Below are 21,664 nucleotides of genomic sequence, written 5' to 3'. Positions count from 1 at the left end.
AAGAAAGGGAGTTTTGTTGTGCTTTTTTGGAAGTACTGATTAACAAACTTAACAGGATGAACATATATAAAGCATGGATTAGAGGCAAACTACACTCGTGACTGTCTAGGTTTTCAACATTATCTTCACAATCTAACGAGGCAACGATTAAATAGTTAAACGACTTATAACGAAGACCCCCACGGTAGAGTTCTTCAATCCATCTCTTAGTATGAAAACATGTTATAATTTGAATATATGGCAATCATGTTCCTTTAATTTGTATCACAATTCTTCACAAATTATGATGCCCTACTTATTTAGTGTTCATAAAGGTGAAAAATGTATGTGCGATCCAAATCAACGATGACATTGGCATATCAAGATTGAAAATTAATATAATAATGTTAGCGAGTGAATTAATGACGAAATTAATAAAGTTGTGACGAATCGTTGATAGTAAAAGTCATTTAATTTTAGACACAGCACAAAATTTGGTATGATTGCCATGTTATTTAGAGTGAAAACAATATTTTACAAATCATTTCAAATTTTGTGGCGCTAATCCATTGAGTGAGGGTTGTGGACAAACTGTTTTTAACTAATCTGAAAGCAATAAATTGAAGAGTTTTACAAGCAAAATCCATTGTGAAGCAGATAAAATTACTTTCTTTCTTTTTTTTCCTTCAAGAAATGCATTTAGCCTATCCTGCTCACATTTCAACTTATACTAACTTGGTCCCTAAGTTTAAAGTTTGGAAGCTTTGGTGGTAGGATTGACATGCATTCCATCTTCATTACGCAGAGCAAGGCATCGCAGCCATTATCCGTGGCGTCTAAAAGTTACGTGCTGCATGCTTTCTATAGAAGAAACTATCTCTTCCATGCAAATTGAAAGTATACTTTTCAATATTTGATTATGCTGGTTACAAGGACAGATTATTTAAGTGGAGTGGATAACTTAAATTCAACAGTTTTCTCAGGATCAGAAAGTACTTTGATGGGAACCCCATCCAATCCAATTGAAAATATTAGACCCTGTTGAAAATGTTGCATTCCTAACAATTAGATTTTGTAGATTTTTGATCTTCTGAAACTTACGGATATTCAATCACAAAGTTTCAGCATCCTTTCAAACAGGAGCGATGGAGCAAACATCCAGAAAATATGCCTAACAGATTCCTATGATTATGCTAAACTGGGTTTTTCTAACTATACAAATTGATTCTATACAATCATATCAAGATTGAAATTAAACAACGAATAATGAACATAAATAAATAAGAGTTTAATGATATGAAGACAGGACAACAAAAACTAAAATTGGAAGTTATCTAATGCGTGTCTATTCCATTTCACCATTTACAAGCAATGAATGAATAATTTTAGGTATTTCCTATTGATATGACTTCGCAAACTTAAGTATAGATATGACTTCGCAAACTTAAGTATAGAAAAGAACATGTACATGTGTTACATTTTAACAAAAAAATCTATCTTATTTTCGATAGCTTTATGCATTGAATGAAGTGTCAAGACTTCAAGTTGGGTTCAATTTAAACATGCATTGCAGATGTGTAAAAAAATCTTGCCAGTGAATATTTACATTATACATTAAATGAAGTGTTAAAACTTGTAACTGAAACACTATTTAGGATCATAGTTGAAAACAGAGAAATGGCAAGAGCTAAAGTAGAAATTAAAGAGCAAAACCTTATATATCCTTCAACATGCATAAACTCAAAAGATTAATTTACCACATGAAACAATTTCAAGTAGTGACAATAACATAAATTTAGAATGCAATCCAGTTACACATGCATAAACAACATTGAAGCATACAAACAAAGAAACAAAGTTGTCAATATTTCTGACAAGAATATGACAAATACTAAACTAATAAACATTTCAAAACATAGCAGCTTAGCACATGTTACAAATGCAGCGACTCAAGAGTTCATAATTCAACATAAATAAAACAATGAAGTAGAATATTTCACAACCTCATTGTTCTTGATTGTGCTCATTGTCACCAGAGAGTGAAAGTAGAGACTCGGTATACACGACAACTTCGGATGGACTGTTGCAGAAGGAGTGATGCCCTAAAAACTGTCCTTTGTCATTATACTTCACCAATTTAGTACCACCATATTTTCCAATAATATCACCATTTTCTGTAGAATACATAGGGTGAAAGTAGTCCACAAATCTGGAATAGTACAGAGGGTCAAATTCATGATCAGGAATGGCATTTTGAGGAAGAACAAGTGTCTTAGTCCATGACGAATACACTTTGTATTCTTTCATCACCCATATTTCAATTGTATCATTAGTAGTATCCTTAACCCATATACTGAGAAATTCTCCAGATACCCACAAACCAGAATGTACCAATGCTGTGTGGTCAACATCATTTGGAAGAGGCATCTCAAACAATATCCTTTCCGTTAAATCAAAGCCAACAATGACATCCAAAGCTATATCATGACGCGAAGACAACCAATGAATAGCCCCATTAAAAACCACCCCTTCTCCTTCTCTATAATCGTCGCCACAAGGTAAGTGAGTACCCTCGATTTCTTTCCAAGTATTGTCTTTAAACGAGAAAAACTCCAAATGTGATTGAGGAACACCAACGGAGAATGGATTAACTTTATTGGACAATAAAACCACCACATAATCATCTCTAGACTGATCGTAACCAAAACCATATAGATTAATATACGCTTTGGTATTAAAAGCAGACATAAGTATTTGTCTTTTCGATCCGGTGGATGGATTCCAAATGTATATGTTTGGATGACGGTACATAAATATAAAACCTCTACATGACCCTTTAATTTCAAAGGGAAAATAAGAGTCTGGAAGGGAACAGTTAAAGTTGGGTGAAGCAGGAGCATCGTTAAGAAATGCATCAAAATCAATTGATCGAATTTCAGGAGATAGAGCTGAAATGCATAAAAATCTACGAGTGTGTTTTGCATGGTTAAGTTGGAAATGTGAATTTGCAAAGTGAGGATCAGAGATAATAGAAAACCATAACTTACAAATGCACTTGAAAACTAAGAGAGACTTCACCGGTAACCTCAACAGAAATTGAATGATCAGTTCTTGAGGAAGATCCATGCTTTGAGCAGCGTTATTCTTCACTCTCTGCTTTGAGTAAACCCTAATTTTTTCAAACGGTTAAGACAAAATGATAGCGAAAGACACGCACAGAATGGTAAAGAAAATATCTACACGCAGTGGTAGAGAGAGTGGTGGGCTTGGGCTCTTATCGCTACATAGGTTTAACAAAACATTTAGCAAATTGCTATTTCAACGCCTTTAATTGCTTACATGCAACAGAAACAACATTTTATTTGTGTTCATTTCATTACTCATTTTACCTACATACTCTAACAAATCAAATCCCATAGTAATTTGAAAAAAAAAAATTAGGTATTTTTTTTTTGTGTTAATCTTCCGGTTCTCAAGAAAAGAGCCTTAATAATCTGGAGTTCGGTTGTAAGGTAAGTAAATTCTAACCAAAAAAAAATTTCCCCAAAAATCGAACTCAGGTTCTTTTGAACAATTTGGTCATTGATAAATTTCATAAATCACTTAAGCTCAATAAATTTGTTAAAAGAAATAAGTTTCTAATCGGTATGAAACTTGGACAATACGATGTGACTTAATGTGACACATTAGTACATAACACAGCTACTTGACGAAGAGGTTTTTTTTTTTGTCAAATAGCTTAATAGAAAAATTTTCACCTCTTAAGATGAATAAAAATTACTACGGAGTGAGTATTTTAACTAGGGGTGCTCGTGGTGTAGTTGGTTTGGTTTTGAGATTAAAAGTCATCTGAACCACAAGATAAAAAACAATGCAGTTTGGTTTGGTTTAATTCAGTATTAAAATAAAATCTGAATCAAACCAATGCGGTTTGGATTGGATCGAGCTAAAAAGTTAAAACACAACATAATTGCATCAATGTTTCCAAGAATGTTTCAAATTTCTTCCAACATTACAATTTCATTTTCATTCAACAACTTAGACCAAATTAAAAACGTGGTCAAAAAGTAATCATATTTTATAAGAAATGTAAAAGACTAAGATTTTGGCCCCGTTTGTTTAAGATTTTTTCTTAAAAAAAATCACTTTATTTTTATTTTTAAGTGATTGTTTAAGATTTTTACAAAAATTGCTATATCAAAAAAATCTAGTTTGACCGTAAAATGAAAAGCTATAAGGAATAGCTTTTCTCAAAATCTACTTTTTTTTTCAAAAACAAGGAGGTAATACATGTACAATTTAAAACTCTTAGATTTTTATGGGTAGTAGGCAAACAAAAATAACTCCAGATTTTTTTTCTAAATATCTAAAAAAATATATCTAGATTCTCTTAGCACAAAATCTATTTTTTTAAAGGTGAAATAAACGCACCCTTTATCATTCTCTAAAAAATATAGTCGAACATACATACATCGATTTTGAAATAAAAAGTAAAGATAAAACTAAACACGAGAAAAAAAATGTCATTTTATAAAAGTTTTCATTGAGTTTCTATCGGTATTGACATAGTGGATTAAAAAATATTAAAATGACATAGTCAACATGACATGACATGTGGCTAGATTCTGCAAGTTAAGTGAGGGGATTAAACTGGAATAATATAAAATTACAGGGACAAAATCTAAATTTTTGTTTTCCAGAAATTAAAATAGGAATTTGCCCATATTGCAGGGACTAAAATGGTATTAACCCAAGAATGAATGATTACATCATTTAAGATAAGAATTTGTTTAGAGGTGTGAAAGACAAAATTCATAACGTTGGCATCTAGAGACAGTTTCTTTGTAATTCCCGCGTTCTTCTGACCTTTCAAAAGCAAATGCTTTCAACACTTCCATTCACACAAACCAAACAAAAATCATCAATGGCGAATCACAATGATTATTTCACACACGACATATTTCTGAGTTTCAGAGGCGGAACTCGCTACTCCTTCACGGATCATCTCTATCACTCTCTTCTCCGTCATGGAATCAACGTCTTCAGAGACGATCAAAACATCAACATCGGTGATGAAATCGGAACTTCACTTCTAAAAGCAATTGAAGCTTCTAGAATCTCAATCGTTGTGTTGTGCCGTGATTATGCTTCTTCCACTTGGTGCCTTGATGAACTAGTCAAGATCGTTGACTGTTATGACAAAAATAGAAAATCAGTATTTGTTATTTTTTATAAGATAGAACCTTCAGATGTTAGGTATCAGAGGAATAGTTATGAAATTGCAATGATGAAACATGAAAATAGATTTGGAAAGGAATCGGAGAAGGTGAAAGCATGGAGGTTGGCTTTGAATCGTGTTTGTGCTCTCAGTGGATTACATTGCAAAGATAATATGTAAGTTCTCAAACCATTAATTAATTATTTTTCTTAAGTAGGATAGTACGCCAACAATGGAGTCGTAAAAGCTACCAAGCATTTGCTTTGAACATGTGTCATACGAGTGTCATAGGAGTGTCAGACACCGCTATACGCCTAATCCTAGAGGTGTCCGTGCTTCATAAGGTTAAAGAATTTGAGCTTATGGTGTTGAGTGGCAGATTTTACTTCAGTGGCAGAAAAGACTATGGAAGATCCTTCCCTGAGTTCAATGTTTCAGGACACCGAAGTATACAACAATAGAACAAATGTTGTACATATATATAGGATCAATAGTTCCAAATTATGATCTTTGTCAATATGATTGTTATATATTTTACTTAATTATACTCTCTTTAATGATATCATTAATAAAATAACCTTTTTTCTGAGTTTAGCAATATTGCACATAATCATTTTATCCCCACTTTCTTTTGATTTATCATTCTTATTGTATTTCTGTACAGCTATGAATATGAGTTTATTGAGAAGATTGTCAAAGAGATCTCAGCTAAACTACCTCCCATACCTTTACAAATTAAACACCTAGTCGGACTCGATTCTCGTTTCGAACAGGTGAAGTCTCTTATTGATACCAATTCTGATGATGCTGTTTGCATGTTGGAAATCTATGGAGGTGGTGGAATAGGAAAAACAACGTTTGCTTGGAATATATATAGCAAGATCAGTCATCGATTTGAAGCTACTAGTTTTCTTGCTAATGTTAGAGAAAAATCTAATGAAAGCACTAGGGGACTGGAAGATCTCCAAAGGACACTTCTGTCTGAGATGGGTGTGGAGACACAAACCATGATTGGAAGCACATCTACAGGAAGCTCTGTAATAAAATGCAAGCTTTCTAACAGAAGAGTTCTTCTGATACTCGATGATGTTGATTCGGTAAAACAATTGGAATCATTAGCTGGAGGACAAGATTGGTTTGGTTCTGGTAGCATTGTCATTGTAACAACAAGAGATATCGATGTTCTACATAAGCATAAGCATGATATTAAAATCAAAACATATAAATTTGAAGAGCTAAATCATCATGAATCCACTGAACTCTTCTGTTGGTATGCCTTTAATATGAGTAGACCTGTAGAAAACTTTGAAAAAATCTCTTCTCAAGCAATAAGTTATGCAAAAGGTATTCCATTGGCTTTAAAAGCAATAGGATCCAATTTGAAAGGTAAGAGCATAGAGGAATGGGATATTGAATTGCAGAGATATAGAAAGGTTCCAGATGCTGAGATTCAGGGTGTATTGGAAATCAGCTACAATGGCCTATCTGACTTGGAACAAAAAGCTTTTCTGGACATTGCTTGTTTTTTCAAAGGGGAAAGATGGGATTATGTTAAAAGGATACAAGAAGCTTGTGATTTTTTCCCAGTTATACGAGTATTTGTTAGTAAATGTCTCTTAACTGTTGATGAAAATGGTTGTATAGAAATGCATGATTTAATACAAGACATGGGTAGAGAGATTGTTCGGAAGGAGTCGACATCAAACCCTGGTGAACGCAGCAGATTATGGTCTCATCACGATGTTCTCGGTGTACTGAAAGGAAACTTAGTGAGAATTATATCATTTTTACTTTGTTAATATACCTTCTTTTTTTTAACTTTGGCAAATATATTTTAGTCTCAAACTATCTACATTTTTCATGTATTATGTATAGGGAAGTACCACAGTTGAAGGAATAATGCTTCATCCCCCAAAACAAGAGAAAGTAGATCATTGGGCCTATAATGCCTTTCAAAAGATGAAAAACCTCAGAATTTTGATTGTAAGGAATACATTGTTTTCATTTGGACCTAGTTATTTGCCGAATAGTTTACGGCTACTTGATTGGAAGTGGTACCCATCGAAGAATTTCCCGCCAGATTTTTATCCATACAGAATGGTTGACTTCAAGTTGCCTCATAGCTCGATGATATTGAAAAATTCATTTCGGGTACACACATTTGCTTCAACATTTTGTATTTATTTTATTATGTGGTAAAATTGTCATTATAACTAGCAAGAGTTAAAAATTATCATAATTTACTGTGCTTTAGTCATTTCAATTATATTTTGTTTTGCAGATTTTTGAGGACTTGACATTCATCAATCTCTCCCATAGTCAATCCATAACTCAAATTCCTAATCTGTCTGGAGCTAAAAACTTAAGAGTGCTTACGGTTGATAAATGCCATAAACTTGTAAGGTTTGAAAAATCCAATGGATTTTTGCCTAATCTGGTGTATTTAAGTGCTTCAGGGTGCAGTGAGCTCAAAAGTTTTGTGCCAAAAATGTATTTGCCCTCCCTTCAAGAGCTTTCATTTAATTTCTGCAAAAAATTTAAACACTTCCCGCAAGTAATGCAAAAGATGGATAAGCCATTAAAGATTCACATGATAAGTACCGCCATTAAGGAGTTTCCAAAGTCTATTGGTAACCTTAAAGGCCTGGAGTATATGGACATGTCAATTTGCAAAGGGCTCACAGAGCTATCAAGTAGCTTCTTATTGCTACCAAAACTGGTCACTTTAAAAATTGATGGATGCTCTCAATTAGGAATATCATTTAGAAGGTTTAAAGAGCGCCATTCAGTGGCAAACGGCTATCCAAATGTAGAAACACTTCATTTTAGTGAGGCGAATCTATCATATGAAGATGTTAATGCCATTATTGAAAATTTTCCAAAACTGGAAGACTTGAAAGTTTCGCACAATGGGTTTGTAGCCCTCCCAAATTACATCAGAAGATCTCTGCACTTGAAAAATCTTGATGTGAGCTTCTGCAGGAATCTTACAGAAATTCCAGAACTTCCCTCAAGTGTTCAGAAAATAGATGCAAGACACTGTCAATCCTTAACTCCTGAGGCATTAAGTTTTCTCTGGTCTAAGGTTTTACTTCTTTCTTTATTATTTACTTAATAAAAGATATCCAGAATACAAGAGATCCAAACCCACTAAATGCAAACACACTAAATGTCTTTTGTTTTGGTGGCATCACAGGTTTCACAAGAGATCCAAAGAATACAAGTTGTAATGCCAATGCCGAAAAGGGAGATTCCAGAATGGTTTGACTGCAAACGCAGTCAAGAGATTCCGCTTTTCTGGGCTCGCCGGAAGTTTCCCGTTTTTGCTTTAGCATTAGTGTTCCAGGAAGCAAAAAAGACAGACAGTAGGTCAATGTTTTATGAAGGTATGAATTTGTTTACTGGATTCAAAAGCTGGCACACTGTTAGCCTCCATTTGTTTATGGACGGCAAAGAAATTTGTGGCAGGGATTGCCATTATTTCATTGTTGGCTCAGATCATGTACTATTGTGTGATCTGCGAGTTTTGTTCAGTGACGAAGAGTGGCGGGACCTTGATAGAAGTATTGGAGACGAATGGAAGGCCGTTCAGGTTCAATATGATTCAGACTTGATTCTGACTAATTGGGGAGTTTATGTTTACAAGCAAGAAACAAGCATTGATGATATCCAATTTATACCTCCCAATCACAATTCATTTTCCTACATGGAATCGTCGTGTTTGGTTCCAAAGGGATCTGCGGAGCAACAATTTAAACATGTGTTGGAAAGTTTCAATCCAAGAGACATGTTTCATGATTATATGCCTTTATTTGAATCAGAAGAAGGTCCAGTCAGGTCTTTAAAAGTGCTTTTGCGGTCTTTGAGGAATGCCAAGGCTGAAGTTATAGAGCAGACTTCCTCATCTGCCTATGGGGTAAGTCTAAAGCAAGACGATGAAGATTCTGTAGAGGATGTGATTCAAGTATTAGAGATGATAAAAGAGAATTTATCAGAAAATTTTGCTGATTTATCTCCTGAAGATATTCAAATTGCAGGCGGAATTTTGGAAAAAATATTGAGGGCACGGGTAGAATTAACGAAGGAAAATAGCTTGGACATTAGTATGCCTATTATACTAGAGTATACTGATGCATCGAGAGCTACTAATCGACGCTTTTGGGGAATCATGGAGATAAAATTGGGAGATCCATTTTACAAACCAGTGTTGAGGAGGCAAAACAAAATTTCCTGGGGACTTGGGACGTATGAGCCGAGGGTAATCATTGTTGAATTGAAATGCCAGCCTGCAGATACAGAGGAAGCTTCAAGCTCTAGCCTTGAAGAATCCTTGGAGGAAGGAAACTACAATCCTGAATTGGAAGAGTTAATGAGGAGGATAGAGCAAGATGCTATGACCTTGAATAAATCTTATGGGAAAATGAAGGCATCTATTGTTCAAACTGATGAGTTCATTTCAGAAAATTATCTATTGGAAACATTAATCTTCAGAAGACTGTGGATTTTGGGAAAATTGACAATGTTTGGATTAGTGACCAAGTTCAAGGTCACATCTTATGGGAAGATGAGGGCAGAGGATGAACCTTTCCGCAGACTGAGGAGATTTTTCTGGGGTTTGATCTTGGGTCTTCTTGCCCTAATTTTATTGTCAGTTTATTTATTTGTACGTGTGTGCCTTTATTTGTATAGGATGCCAATGATAAGGAAGTTAGTAGGGTGGGGTTGGTGGCTTGTCAAGCTTATTTTTTTGACTTGTAGGAAGTTAAAAAGGGGAATTGGCAAGATTATTAAGAGAATAAAAGAGAAGGAATTGTAGTGGCAGAATGTTTGTACTTTTGTTCACAAAAGTTATGTTGGTGGAAGGTCTATAGCTTTGTCCATCAGGGTTTTACATTTTTGCACTAGGAGAGGATTTGTCTTGAATTGCATTCAGGTATGATCTTGATCCTTTAACATCACTGCACTTTTTAACTTGCGTTCTCATTCTCATTTGCTGCATCCAGCAGTCATATTAATTCGGTAAAGTTTCGCGGAAATAACTTTCTGACTGAAATTGTGCCATTTGAATCATCAACAGGTATGACTAAGGTGATTGAATGGACATGGTGATGGATGAGAATGAGAAGCGAATGAGTCATTTTGGAATATTGCACTAGAAAGAAAAGTTCTTGTGCGTGTGTGTTTTGTTTGATTGGATTGAAGTCATTATGTAGCATTGAGGATGCGAAACAAACAGTTTCAGTGTTTGATAGGTTTGTAAGTCTCATATAGTGATAAAGTCCTAGTTGTATATTAAGAATGAAAGAATCCATAATATAATAGAAATCATATTTTGGTATATTCTAATATTCTATTATGATAAGCAAATGGATATCAAATTTTGGCAACAATTTATATGGTTAACAAAGTTTAAATGTGGTTAATAATTATGTTTAATTGAAGATTAATGAATATAACAATGTGTCGCAACTTATTAACCATCCACTGAATGCAAGTAATCAGCCGGTTTTAAACATCACCAATCCTGATTTTTAAGTGTATATTTGAACACAAATCGTAGTTAATGAATATCATGTATATTTTAAGATAATTTGGTTGGTTAATGGTTTTATGTATAATATTTAAACACCTGGAAATCATGGTTAATGACATTCTAAATTGTAGTTAATTGTTTCAGTGGATGGTCAATGAATTGAGACACTTTCTTATATTCATTAATCGTTTACTGAACGTAATTAACCCCATTTAAATTGTGTTAAGCATCTAGGTTTTTCTGTCAAACTTTGATATCAATTTTGTATCAAAATATAAGGCGGCTTCTCTTTCATTTTTCTACTGTATATTTCCATATCTGTATATGTACAATAGTTTGTAGATAATGAAGATGGAGCTGGAAACAATCATAAAATTTTGCAGGCTTTATATAATCAAAACTGATCATTTATTCTGATATATGTACAAGGCTTTATATACTATAAAGAATTACATAACAAACAAAAGAACATATATCCTATACAAGCTCTAGAAAGAATCAAAGAATTATCTATTGTGTATGTATCATCCCTTTAATGGATCAAATGAAACCTAAATTGCGTACATATTAAGGAATAATGCGTGTACACCTGCGGAGACTGGCTGACATTTAAGCTCTTCAAAATGTTGCTTTTGAGAACTATGGTTTCCTTAAAGTAGCCTCCAAGTAGTTTTTGAGGGATCAAAATTGTACATGTTTGCCAAAAGTACTACTTGCTTCCACGCTTGAGTATCCGTTTCCGTGTAATATTTTTATACCAAAAGCTTTGGCATTGAATCTTTGACTACGAATCATTATGTGAGTCGTTGCACATGCACTCTGGGACAGGATACTTCGTGACATCCCTCCCGACCTTGCTAGTCCTGAGTTCCGGCTGTCCTAATGAATTCTGATGCAATTCTTTGACAATGCTGTTAAACTCTGCTTCAGGGAGGGAAGGATTCAGAAAATAGGGATGCATTTGTCTTTTGTTTGGGGTTATGTATTTTTTGTGTCCTGCATAGGCCCTGTGACCCTGGAAGGAATAACATTTAGGTTCAGATATTAGAAATTGTCGAATGAAGAATCTACATTAAATAAGTGTATGCATGATTACATTTACAATATATTTATGCAACATCCATCAATGTGACCATCTTAATTGCATGATTACAAGTTGGAGTTGGAGTCCTACTTTTTTTAATGACTACAGTGGCTCAAGTTCTGATTCATGAGTTCTAGTCTTCTAGATGGCAGCATGCCTTTCGTGGAATGCACTCAATAATTATGCAATTTGCATTAAATAAAACTAATTATTTATTCAAATATAGTTTTCTTAGTAAGTGTGAATTGGTGTTTTTTGCTTATAAATTGGGATGGAAGGAGTATATATATTATGATAATGTTGAGTATTATGGAGTGTTTTGTATTTTACGGTTAAAGTCAAATCCATGATTCATATAAAAAAAATAGAGAGTTGAGTACGTGACTTTCCAATTAACTCTGCATCATCATGTAGACCGTTTCTTTGTAATCCCGCATTCTTCTGACTTTTGAAGCTCCACACTTCATTTAAAACTTAAACCATTCTACAATTTTACACATAAACCTCAAAACTCAAAATTAAAACTTCACCATAATCTTCATCAATGGCAAATCACTACGAAGATTTCACTCACGATGTTTTTCTGAGTTTCAGAGGCGGAACACGCTACTCTTTCACCGATCATCTCTACCGTTCACTTCTCCGTCAAGGAATCAACGTTTTCAGAGACGACCAAAACCTCAAGATCGGCCATGAAATCGGACCTTCACTCCTACAAGCAATCGAAGCTTCTAGAATCTCAATCGTTGTGCTGTGTAAAGAATATGCTTCTTCAACTTGGTGCCTTGATGAACTTGTTAAGATCGTTGACTGTTATGAAAATAATGGAAAATCGGTTTTCGTTATATTTTATAAGATGGAACCTAGCGATGTTAGGTATCAGAAAAATAGTTATGAAGATGCTATTAGGAAACATGAAAAGAGATTTGGAAGGGAATCGGAGAAGGTGAAAGCATGGAAGTTGGCTTTGAATCGAGTTTGTGCTCTCAGTGGATTACATTGCAAGGACGATGTGTAAGTCCCCAAACATTTAACTAATTATAAGGAAAATGACTTGTAAACTATCAACTCTCTCAGATTCTCTCTTTTTTAGTTGAATCATTTTCTCCTCGCGCTCCTTTGATATCTCTCATTCTTCATCTTGTCATTCTATGCAGCTATGAATCTGAGTTTATTGAAAAGATTGTCAGAGATATCTCTACTAAACTACCGACCGTGCCTTTACAAATCAAACACCTAGTCGGCCTCAATACTCGTTTCAAACAGGTGAAATCTATTATTGATATCAACTCTAGTGAACGTATTTGCATGTTGGGAATTTACGGAGCTGGCGGAATAGGCAAAACCCAGTTTGCCTTGCATATATATAACAAGATCAGACATCAATTTGAAGCTGCGAGTTTTCTTGCTAATGTTAGAGAAAAATCAAATGAAAGCATTGGTGGTCTGGAAAATCTCCAAAGGACACTTTTGAATGAGATAGGTGAGGCGACACAAGTGTTCGGAAGCTCATTTAGAGGAAGCTCTGAAATAAAACACAGGCTTTCTCACAAAAGAGTTCTTCTGATACTGGATGATGTTGATTCTGTAAAACAATTGGAATCACTTGCTGGAGGACATGATTGGTTTAATTCTGGTAGCATTATCATTATAACTACAAGAGATATAGATATTCTACATAAGCATGATGTTAAAATTAAACCATATAAACTCGAAGAGCTAAATCATCATGAATCCACTGAACTCTTTTGTTGGTATGCCTTTAACATGAGCAGACCTGTAGAAAACTTTGAAAAAATATCTTCTCATGCAATAAGTTATGCAAAGGGTATTCCATTGGCTTTAAGAGTAATAGGATCCAACTTGAAAGGTAAAAGCATTGAAGAATGGGATATTGAACTTCAGAAATATAGAAAGGTCCCAGATGCTGAGATTCAAGGTGTAATGGAAATCAGCTACAAAGGCCTATCTGACTTGGACCAGAAAATTTTTCTAGACATCGCGTGTTTCTTCAAAGGGGAAAGATGGGATTATGCTAAAAGGATACTAGACGCTTGTGATTTCTACCCAGTTATACGAGCGTTTAATAGTAAATGTCTCATAACTGTTGATGAAAATGGTTTGCTACAAATGCATGATCTAATACAAGACATGGGTAGAGAGATTGTACGGAAAGAATCAACATCAAACCCTGGTGAACGTAGCAGATTGTGGTCTCATAAAGATGTTCTTGATGTACTGAAAGGAAATTTGGTAAGAATTATATCATCTTTACTTTCTTAATAGACCTTTTTATTTTTGAACTTTGGCATGTACTAAGTTCTATTGGTAAGAATTTTGTTCTTAATGTATTTTTTATTTTTCATGTATTTTCTTTAGGGAAGTACTAAAGTAGAAGGAATGATGCTTCATCCCCCAAAACAAGAAAAAGTAGATTATTGGGCTTATTCTGCCTTTAAGAAGATGAAAAACCTCAGAATTTTGATTGTAAGGAATACATTATTTTCATCAGGACCTAGCTATTTGCCAAATAATTTACGGCTACTCGATTGGAAGTGCTACCCTTCAAAGGATTTCCCACTAAATTTTTATCCATACAGAATTGTTGATTTCAAGTTACCTCATAGTTCTATGATATTGAAAAAGCCCTTTCAGGTACACCTATTAGCTATAAGGATTTATAAATTAACATAATTGAGTATTCTCTAGTCATTTCAATTATATTTTGTTTTGCAGATTTTTGAGGATTTAACGCTCATCAATCTCTCCCATAGTCAATCCATAACTCAAGTTCCTGATTTGTCTGGAGCTAAAAACTTAAGAGTGTTTACACTTGATAAATGCCATAAATTGGTAAGGTTTGATATATCCATTGGATTTATGCCTAATATGGTGTATTTAAGTGCTTCTGAGTGCACTGAGCTTAAAAGTTTTGTGCCAAAAATATATTTACCCTCCCTTCAAGTGCTTTCATTCAATTACTGCAAAAAATTTGAATACTTCCCTCAAGTAATGCAGAAGATGGATAAGCCATTAAAGATTCACATGATAAGTACTGCCATTAAGGAGTTTCCAAAGTCTATTCTTAACCTTACAGGCCTTGAGTATATAGACATGTCAATTTGTAAAGGGCTTAAAGATCTTTCAAGTAGCTTCTTATTGCTTCCAAGACTGGTAACTTTGAAAATTGATGGCTGCTCTCAACTTGGACAATCATTTCAACGGTTCAACGAACGCCATTCAGTGGCAAACAAATATTCAAATTTAGAAGCACTTCATTTTAGCGAGGCTAATCTATCAGATGAAGATGTTAATGCCATTATTGAAAATTTTCCAAAACTGGCATACTTGAAAGTTTCACACAATGGTTTTGTATCCCTCCCAAATTGCATCAGAGGATCTATGCACTTGAAAAGTCTTGATGTGAGTTTTTGCAGAAACCTTACGGAAGTTTCAGAACTTCCATTAAGTATTCAGAAGATCGATGCAAGACACTGTAAATCCTTAACTTTAGATGCATCAAGTGTGCTTTGGTCCAAGGTTTTACTTCTGTCTGCATTATTTAGATAATAGAAATACCATCAATCTGTATGTAGTATGTTGATGCAAACACACTAATGTCATTTGTTTTGACTTCACAGGTTTCGCAAGAGATCCAAAGAATACAAGTAGTGATGCCGATGCCAAAAAGGGATATTCCAGAATGGTTTGACTGCGTTAGCAGTCAAGAGATTCCGCTTTTATGGGCTCGCCATAAGTTTCCCATCGTTGCTATAGCATTAGTGTTCCAGGCAGTAAAAAAGACGGACGATGTTTCTAAATTCTTTGATGATATAAATTTGTTAATTGGAGTCAAAGGCTGGCACACTGTTGGCCTCCATTTATTTATTGATGGCCAAGAATTTTGTGGCATGGGTTGTCAATATTTCATTGTTGGGGAAGATCATGTGCTATTGTGTGATCTACGGGTTTTGTTCAGTGATGAAGAGTGGCAGGACCTTGATGCAAATCTTGGAGATGACTGGAAGGCCATTCAGGTTCAATATGATTCAGACTTGGTTCTAATTAATTGGGGAGTTTATGTGTACAAGCAAGAAACAAGCATGGATGATATTCAATTCATACCTCCAAATCACAATTCATTTTCGTACATGGCATCGTCGTGTCTAGTTCCAAAGGGATCTCCAGGGAAGCAAATGAAACGTGTGTTGGAAAGTTTCAATCCAAGAGACATGTTTCACGAGCATTTGCCTGTATTTGAATCAGAAGCAGGTCCAGTCGGATCTTTAAAATTGCTTTTGCGGTCTTTGAGGAATGCCAAGGCTGAAGTTGTAGAAGAGACTTCTTCCTCTTCCTATGGGGTAAGTCTAAAGCAAGATCATGAAGATTCTGTAGAGGATGTGATTCAAGTGTTAGAGATGTTCAAAGAGAATATATCAGAATATTTTGCCGATTCATCTCCTGAAGATCTTCAAATTGCAACCGGATTTTTGGAAAGAATATTGAGGGCACGGGTAGAATTAATGAAGGAAAATGGCTTGGACATTGGTATGCCTATTATACTAGGGTATACTGATGCATCAGGAGCTACACATCGACGCTTTTGGGGAATCATGGAGATAAAATTGAGAGATCCATTTTACAAACCAGTGTTGAAGAGGCAAAACCAACTTGCCTGGGGACTTGGAACGTCTGAGCTGAGCGTAATCATTGTTGAATTGAAATGCCAGCCTGTAGGTACAGAGGAAGCTTCAAGCTCTAGCCTTGAAGAATCCTTGGAGGAAGGAAACTACAATCCTGATTTGGAAGAGTTAATGAGGAGGATAGAGCAAGATGCTATGAGCTTGAATAAATCTTATGGGAAAATGAAGGCATCTATTGTTCAAACTGATGAGTCCATTTCAGAAAAATATCTATTGGAAACATTAATCTTCAGAAGACTAATGATTTTAGGAAAATTGACAATGTTTGGATCAGTGACCAAGTTCAAGATCACACCTTATGGGAAGATAAGGGCAGAGGACGACCCTTTCCGCATACTGAGGATAAGTTTCTGGGTTTCGACCTTGGTGATTCAAGCTCTAATTATATGGTCATTTTATTTCTTTGTACTTGTGTGCCTTTTTTTTGTACTTGTGTGCCTTTATTTGCATAGGATACCAATAATAAGGAAGATATTAGGGTGGGGTTGGTTGCTTGTCAAGCATATTTTTTTTGCTTGTAAAAACTTATGCAGGGGAACTGGCGAGATTATTAGGAGAATAAAAGAGAAGGAATTGTAGTGGCAGAATGTTTATAAATGTGTCCACAAAAGTTATGTTGGTTGAAGGTCTATAACTTTGTCCATAACGGTTTTACGTCTCTGTCAAAAATAGTTGCACTAGGAGAAGATCTGTCTTGAATTGCATTCAGGTATGATCTTGATCCTTTAACATGACTGCATTTTTTATCCTTCTTGTTCTCATTCTCGTTTACTGTATAATATTTGAACACTGGAAATCATGGTATGACATTCTAAATTTGTAGCTGATTGGGTTTAGTGGATGGTTAAAGAATTGAGACACTTTCTTATATTCATTAATCGTTTACCGAACGTAATTAAACCCGTTTAAATTGGGTTAAGCATCTAGCTTTTTCTGTCAAACATTGATGTCAATTTTGTATCAAAATATAAGGAGGCTTCTCTTTCATTTTTCTACTGTATATTTCCATATCCGTATATGTACAGTAGTTTGTAGATAATGAAGATGGAGCTGGAAACAATCAGAAAATTTTGCAGGCTTTATATAATCAAAACTGATCATTTATTCAGATATATGTACAAGGCTTTATATACTATAAAGAATTACATAACAAACAAAAGAACATATATCCTATACAAGCTCTAGAAAGAATCAAAGAATTATCTATTGTGTATGTATCATCCCTTTAATGGATCAAATGAAACCTAAATTGCGTACATATTAAGGAATAATGCGTGTACACCTGCGGAGACTGGCTGACATTTAAGCTCTTCAAAATGTTGCTTTTGAGAACTATGGTTTCCTTAAAGTAGCCTCCAAGTAGTTTTTGAGGGATCAAAATTGTACATGTTTGCCAAAAGTACTACTTGCTTCCACGCTTGAGTATCCGTTTCCGTGTAATATTTTTATACCAAAAGCTTTGGCATTGAATCTTTGACTACGAATCATTATGTGAGTCGTTGCACATGCACTCTGGGACAGGATACTTCGTGACATCCCTCCCGACCTTGCTAGTCCTGAGTTCCGGCTGTCCTAATGAATTCTGATGCAATTCTTTGACAATGCTGTTAAACTCTGCTTCAGGGAGGGAAGGATTCAGAAAATAGGGATGCATTTGTCTTTTGTTTGGGGTTATGTATTTTTTGTGTCCTGCATAGGCCCTGTGACCCTGGAAGGAATAACATTTAGGTTCAGATATTAGAAATTGTCGAATGAAGAATCTACATTAAATAAGTGTATGCATGATTACATTTACAATATATTTATGCAACATCCATCAATGTACTATCTTAATTGCATGATTACAATTTATGGAGAAAATATGTTTTTGGTCCTATAAAATCACGACTCATCAACATCCCTAAAATAATTGATTGTATCCTCAGTCCTTTTTAAGGACTAAAAGCACACTATTTTTTTTAAATATGAAGACTAAAGGTGAGTACAAATTTTATAGGGACTAAAGTTGAAAGGTCGCAATCTTTTCTTATAAAACATGTGTGAATCCAGTATATATGAATGCATGGCCAATATATGTAAGCATGATTACAATATAGTTATGCAACAATCATCAATGCTTATGTGAGTATCTTAATTGCAAAGCACTCTTGCTGTCATTATATAGTCATACCTGAAGCGCATGGCCCATATTTCCTCCATGAGATGGCATGAAAACATCACTCTTCTCAGAAACTATGTAATCTATGGCAGCCATTAGAGAAGCTTTCTTCGCAAATGGTTCTAGTTCTCCAGGCAATGCAAGATCTTCCTTATTATAAAGATGTGGAAACTCATGGATTAATGGATGCAAAGCTTCTTTTCCACCCAATGGTTGTCCCCCGGCCCAATAAATTCTTGCATCTTTTTGAGCTCCTAATGCTTTAAGCAACCTATAAATCCAAAACAAATAAACAAAACTCCGTCACACTAATATTCAGAAAACCATTGAAAAGTGAAGCCTATATGATCTTTGGATAAACAACTTAACTAAGCTCTTATAGCATAAGTGTTTACCATATAAGTGTTTATGTATACGCTATTTCTATAATAAAAGAGAAAATAAAATCGAACTATTTTTATATAAACTAAACTGATTTCATAAGCTATCTTGGAGAGCTTGTGGGAATAAGCTGGAAGCAGACATGTCATAAGTTGTTTCCATAAGCTCTCACAAATAGTTTCATAAGTGTAAATGCCAGTAATAAACTCGAATAAGAGAATCCAAACAGACTCCTATACAAAAGTAGAAGAATTTAATATTTACCTGGTAACATCCATGGCAGTCAAGGGACAAAGACCAGCCATCTTCCTTTCATGGTAAGTCATGTTTGATCTTCCTTTCAAGAGCTCCGGTCGTTGTATCCTCTCATTCTTTACAATCTCGTCAAACTCGGGACTTAGACCAGGTAGACAACCAGTCCTCACCCACACATCCTTTTCCATTCTTAGATGAAGAGCAAGGTACGGTCCCTTGCTTTGCATTCGCTCAGCAATTTTGTTTCCAAGTTCTTGAACTGGTTTCGCAAATCTCAATGCATTAAAAGCAACCTGAAAACATAGGTGAGATGAGAACATTTAGAATATGCTACCGATTGTTACACAAATGAAGATACTAGAGACTTCACAGTACCTTGCATCGAAGCTTCTGAAGATCCGAAGGAAGATCCTTCGATAACCTTGAATCCAAGCTGCGTAAAAGCAAAACACCTTCTCTGTTGAACTGCAAAGGACAACAAAGACCATGTTAAACCCTAGTTCAACAAGAACAACAATCACTCACTGCCCAAATTTTTATTTCCACAGAAGTCAAAGCTTTTATTAGTTAACATGATATATACAAGCTAATACACTTTCTCATCAAAGAGGCAATCATTGTGTCAAATTTTTCAACGCAAAAGTAGACAAAAACTTAGGACTGAAACCTAAAGATGCTAAAAAATAAGAAAGAGTAATTAACAAAAAAATCTTACTCTTTTGAGATAGCGCGAACGGATCCAACTTGGAGTGACATGAAGGGGAGGGCTTCCCTCCACTGGCTTTGTCATCAAGTGTGTTGATGGCAATGACGAAACCACCCGCACATCATTGGCAAGAACATTCTTGAAGTGCTCAAAATCAAATATATCAGCAAATTCACTGCAAAACAAAACCAAAACCAATAAGGAAAAACATAATAAATTACAGAAAACTCTTCTAGCATTCACAAATAAGGAAATAAATTTAATCAACATTAACAACGAAACATAAGTTACATAACCAGTATCAAGAACATAAAGATTGAAACTATAGCTAGAATAGAACTATGCTTAAAGCTTAAGCTCCAAAGTTGTTCTTTATGAAGATTCAGTCCAAATTTGTAACAGCTAAATATATATCCAAATTTGGTCTTCATCAAACAATATTGAAACAAGATCAAACTATGCTTAGGCTTAGATTATGCTCCAATATTGATCATTAGGAAGATTTAAGTCCAAAACTGTAACAACTAAACTTTACATAAAAGCTTCATTCATTAAAATCATCACAAACCATGAACAAGAAGAATAGTATAGTTTACCTTTCATCTCCCCAAATGACATTAACTTGCAAAATAGGAACAACCAAAGCAGCACCAAGAATCCTAGCAATAACAACAGCATCAACAATTTGATTCCTCTGCTGATTCATCCCTCCAGAAACAACCACCATAAGATACCTCTTTCTATTCTTAACAATCCCATCACTTTCTCTTCTATAATCCTTACTGAAATCCAAACAAGGCTTATACCCTAACCCATCTGGTTGCTTCCAAAACTCACCTTTTTCAACTCCCTCACCTTTTTCTTCATCCTCCAAGTCAACTCCACTAGGAACCTTTGCTTGCAACATCACATTAGTAATCAAAGGAAGTGAATTTGACAAACTACCATCATTCAAAACCTCATCTTTATTCACTGAAACAACACCAAGTTCAGATTTTGAATCAAACCCATTTGAGATTGAAGGGTTTTGAACAACCCCAAGTTCAGATTTTACCAAAACACCACCATTTAAAATCTCATTTTTATTCATTGAAACAACCTTAAGTTCAGATTTTGAACCAAACCCATTTGAGATTAAGGACTTTTCAACATTTGTAGCACATGGGCTTTTAGAAAACGGTGTTTTAAGATTGAAACCAATCATAAACAAAGCAAAACCACCAAGAAAAAAGAGTGTGAACAAGAAGAACAATCTTGAAGGGTTTTTCCATTTTGTTAAGGTGGTGAAGAAGAAGTTAGATGCAATTTTTGTTGAAGATTTCTTTGGAGTTTGATCATCAAGTAATGATTGAATAGAAGAAGATGAAATGGAATTGATTATTTGTGAAGGAACTGAGATGTATGAGAGTTTCTTTGCATTGTTCTTTGACTTAGCCATTGAAGATGAAAGAGAGAGAGAGAGAGAAAGAGTATTGGTTTTTCTTGTTAAATTTCTATGTTTGGTTTTTTTTATATACTAAGAAAGAAAGAGTGTTTCTTTACAACAAAGCTTTGTTGTGTTGGGTTTGAGTTGTTAAATGTTTTTCTTTTTTTCTTTTTCACTATAGAAAATGGAATAAAAGGAGAGAGAAAGAGAGAGGAAGAATG

At 34.7% G+C, this 21,664-nt stretch overlaps 4 protein-coding genes across 4 annotated transcripts; 2 read left to right on the top strand and 2 right to left on the bottom strand.

The window, feature by feature from the left end:
• Positions 1-1,983: 1,983 nt before the first annotated feature.
• On the bottom strand, positions 1,984-3,105 carry LOC11412627 (F-box/kelch-repeat protein At3g06240). The gene has a single exon (XM_003604983.3). The coding sequence runs from the start codon at positions 3,103-3,105 to the stop codon at positions 1,984-1,986; it is 1,122 nt and encodes a 373-aa protein (XP_003605031.1).
• A 1,753-nt stretch (positions 3,106-4,858) lies between these two features.
• On the top strand, positions 4,859-10,503 carry LOC11413092 (TMV resistance protein N). The gene is made up of 6 exons (XM_024782418.2): positions 4,859-5,373; positions 5,862-6,966; positions 7,073-7,348; positions 7,479-8,282; positions 8,394-10,130; positions 10,275-10,503. The coding sequence occupies exons 1-5, from the start codon at positions 4,859-4,861 to the stop codon at positions 10,011-10,013; spliced, it is 4,320 nt and encodes a 1,439-aa protein (XP_024638186.2). The 3' UTR covers positions 10,014-10,130; positions 10,275-10,503.
• Positions 10,504-12,208: 1,705 nt separating this feature from the next.
• On the top strand, positions 12,209-17,142 carry LOC112416093 (disease resistance protein RPV1). The gene is made up of 5 exons (XM_024782422.2): positions 12,209-12,828; positions 12,972-14,067; positions 14,194-14,469; positions 14,551-15,354; positions 15,456-17,142. Exons 1-5 carry the CDS (start codon positions 12,359-12,361, stop codon positions 17,094-17,096), a joined length of 4,287 nt encoding a protein of 1,428 aa, XP_024638190.2. The 5' UTR covers positions 12,209-12,358; the 3' UTR covers positions 17,097-17,142.
• Positions 17,143-17,576: 434 nt separating this feature from the next.
• On the bottom strand, positions 17,577-21,664 carry LOC11428155 (O-fucosyltransferase 20). Its single transcript, XM_003604979.4, has 6 exons — positions 20,614-21,664; positions 20,027-20,192; positions 19,687-19,776; positions 19,321-19,604; positions 18,688-18,946; positions 17,577-18,225 (listed from the first exon to the last, which is right to left on the bottom strand). Exons 1-6 carry the CDS (start codon positions 21,453-21,455, stop codon positions 17,995-17,997), a joined length of 1,872 nt encoding a protein of 623 aa, XP_003605027.1. The 5' UTR covers positions 21,456-21,664; the 3' UTR covers positions 17,577-17,994.

This window comes from Medicago truncatula, chromosome 4, assembly GCF_003473485.1.
Source record: "Medicago truncatula cultivar Jemalong A17 chromosome 4, MtrunA17r5.0-ANR, whole genome shotgun sequence".
In the NCBI taxonomy this organism is placed as follows: Eukaryota; Viridiplantae; Streptophyta; class Magnoliopsida; order Fabales; family Fabaceae; genus Medicago; species Medicago truncatula.
This window is presented reverse-complemented; position numbering and strand designations above follow the sequence as displayed.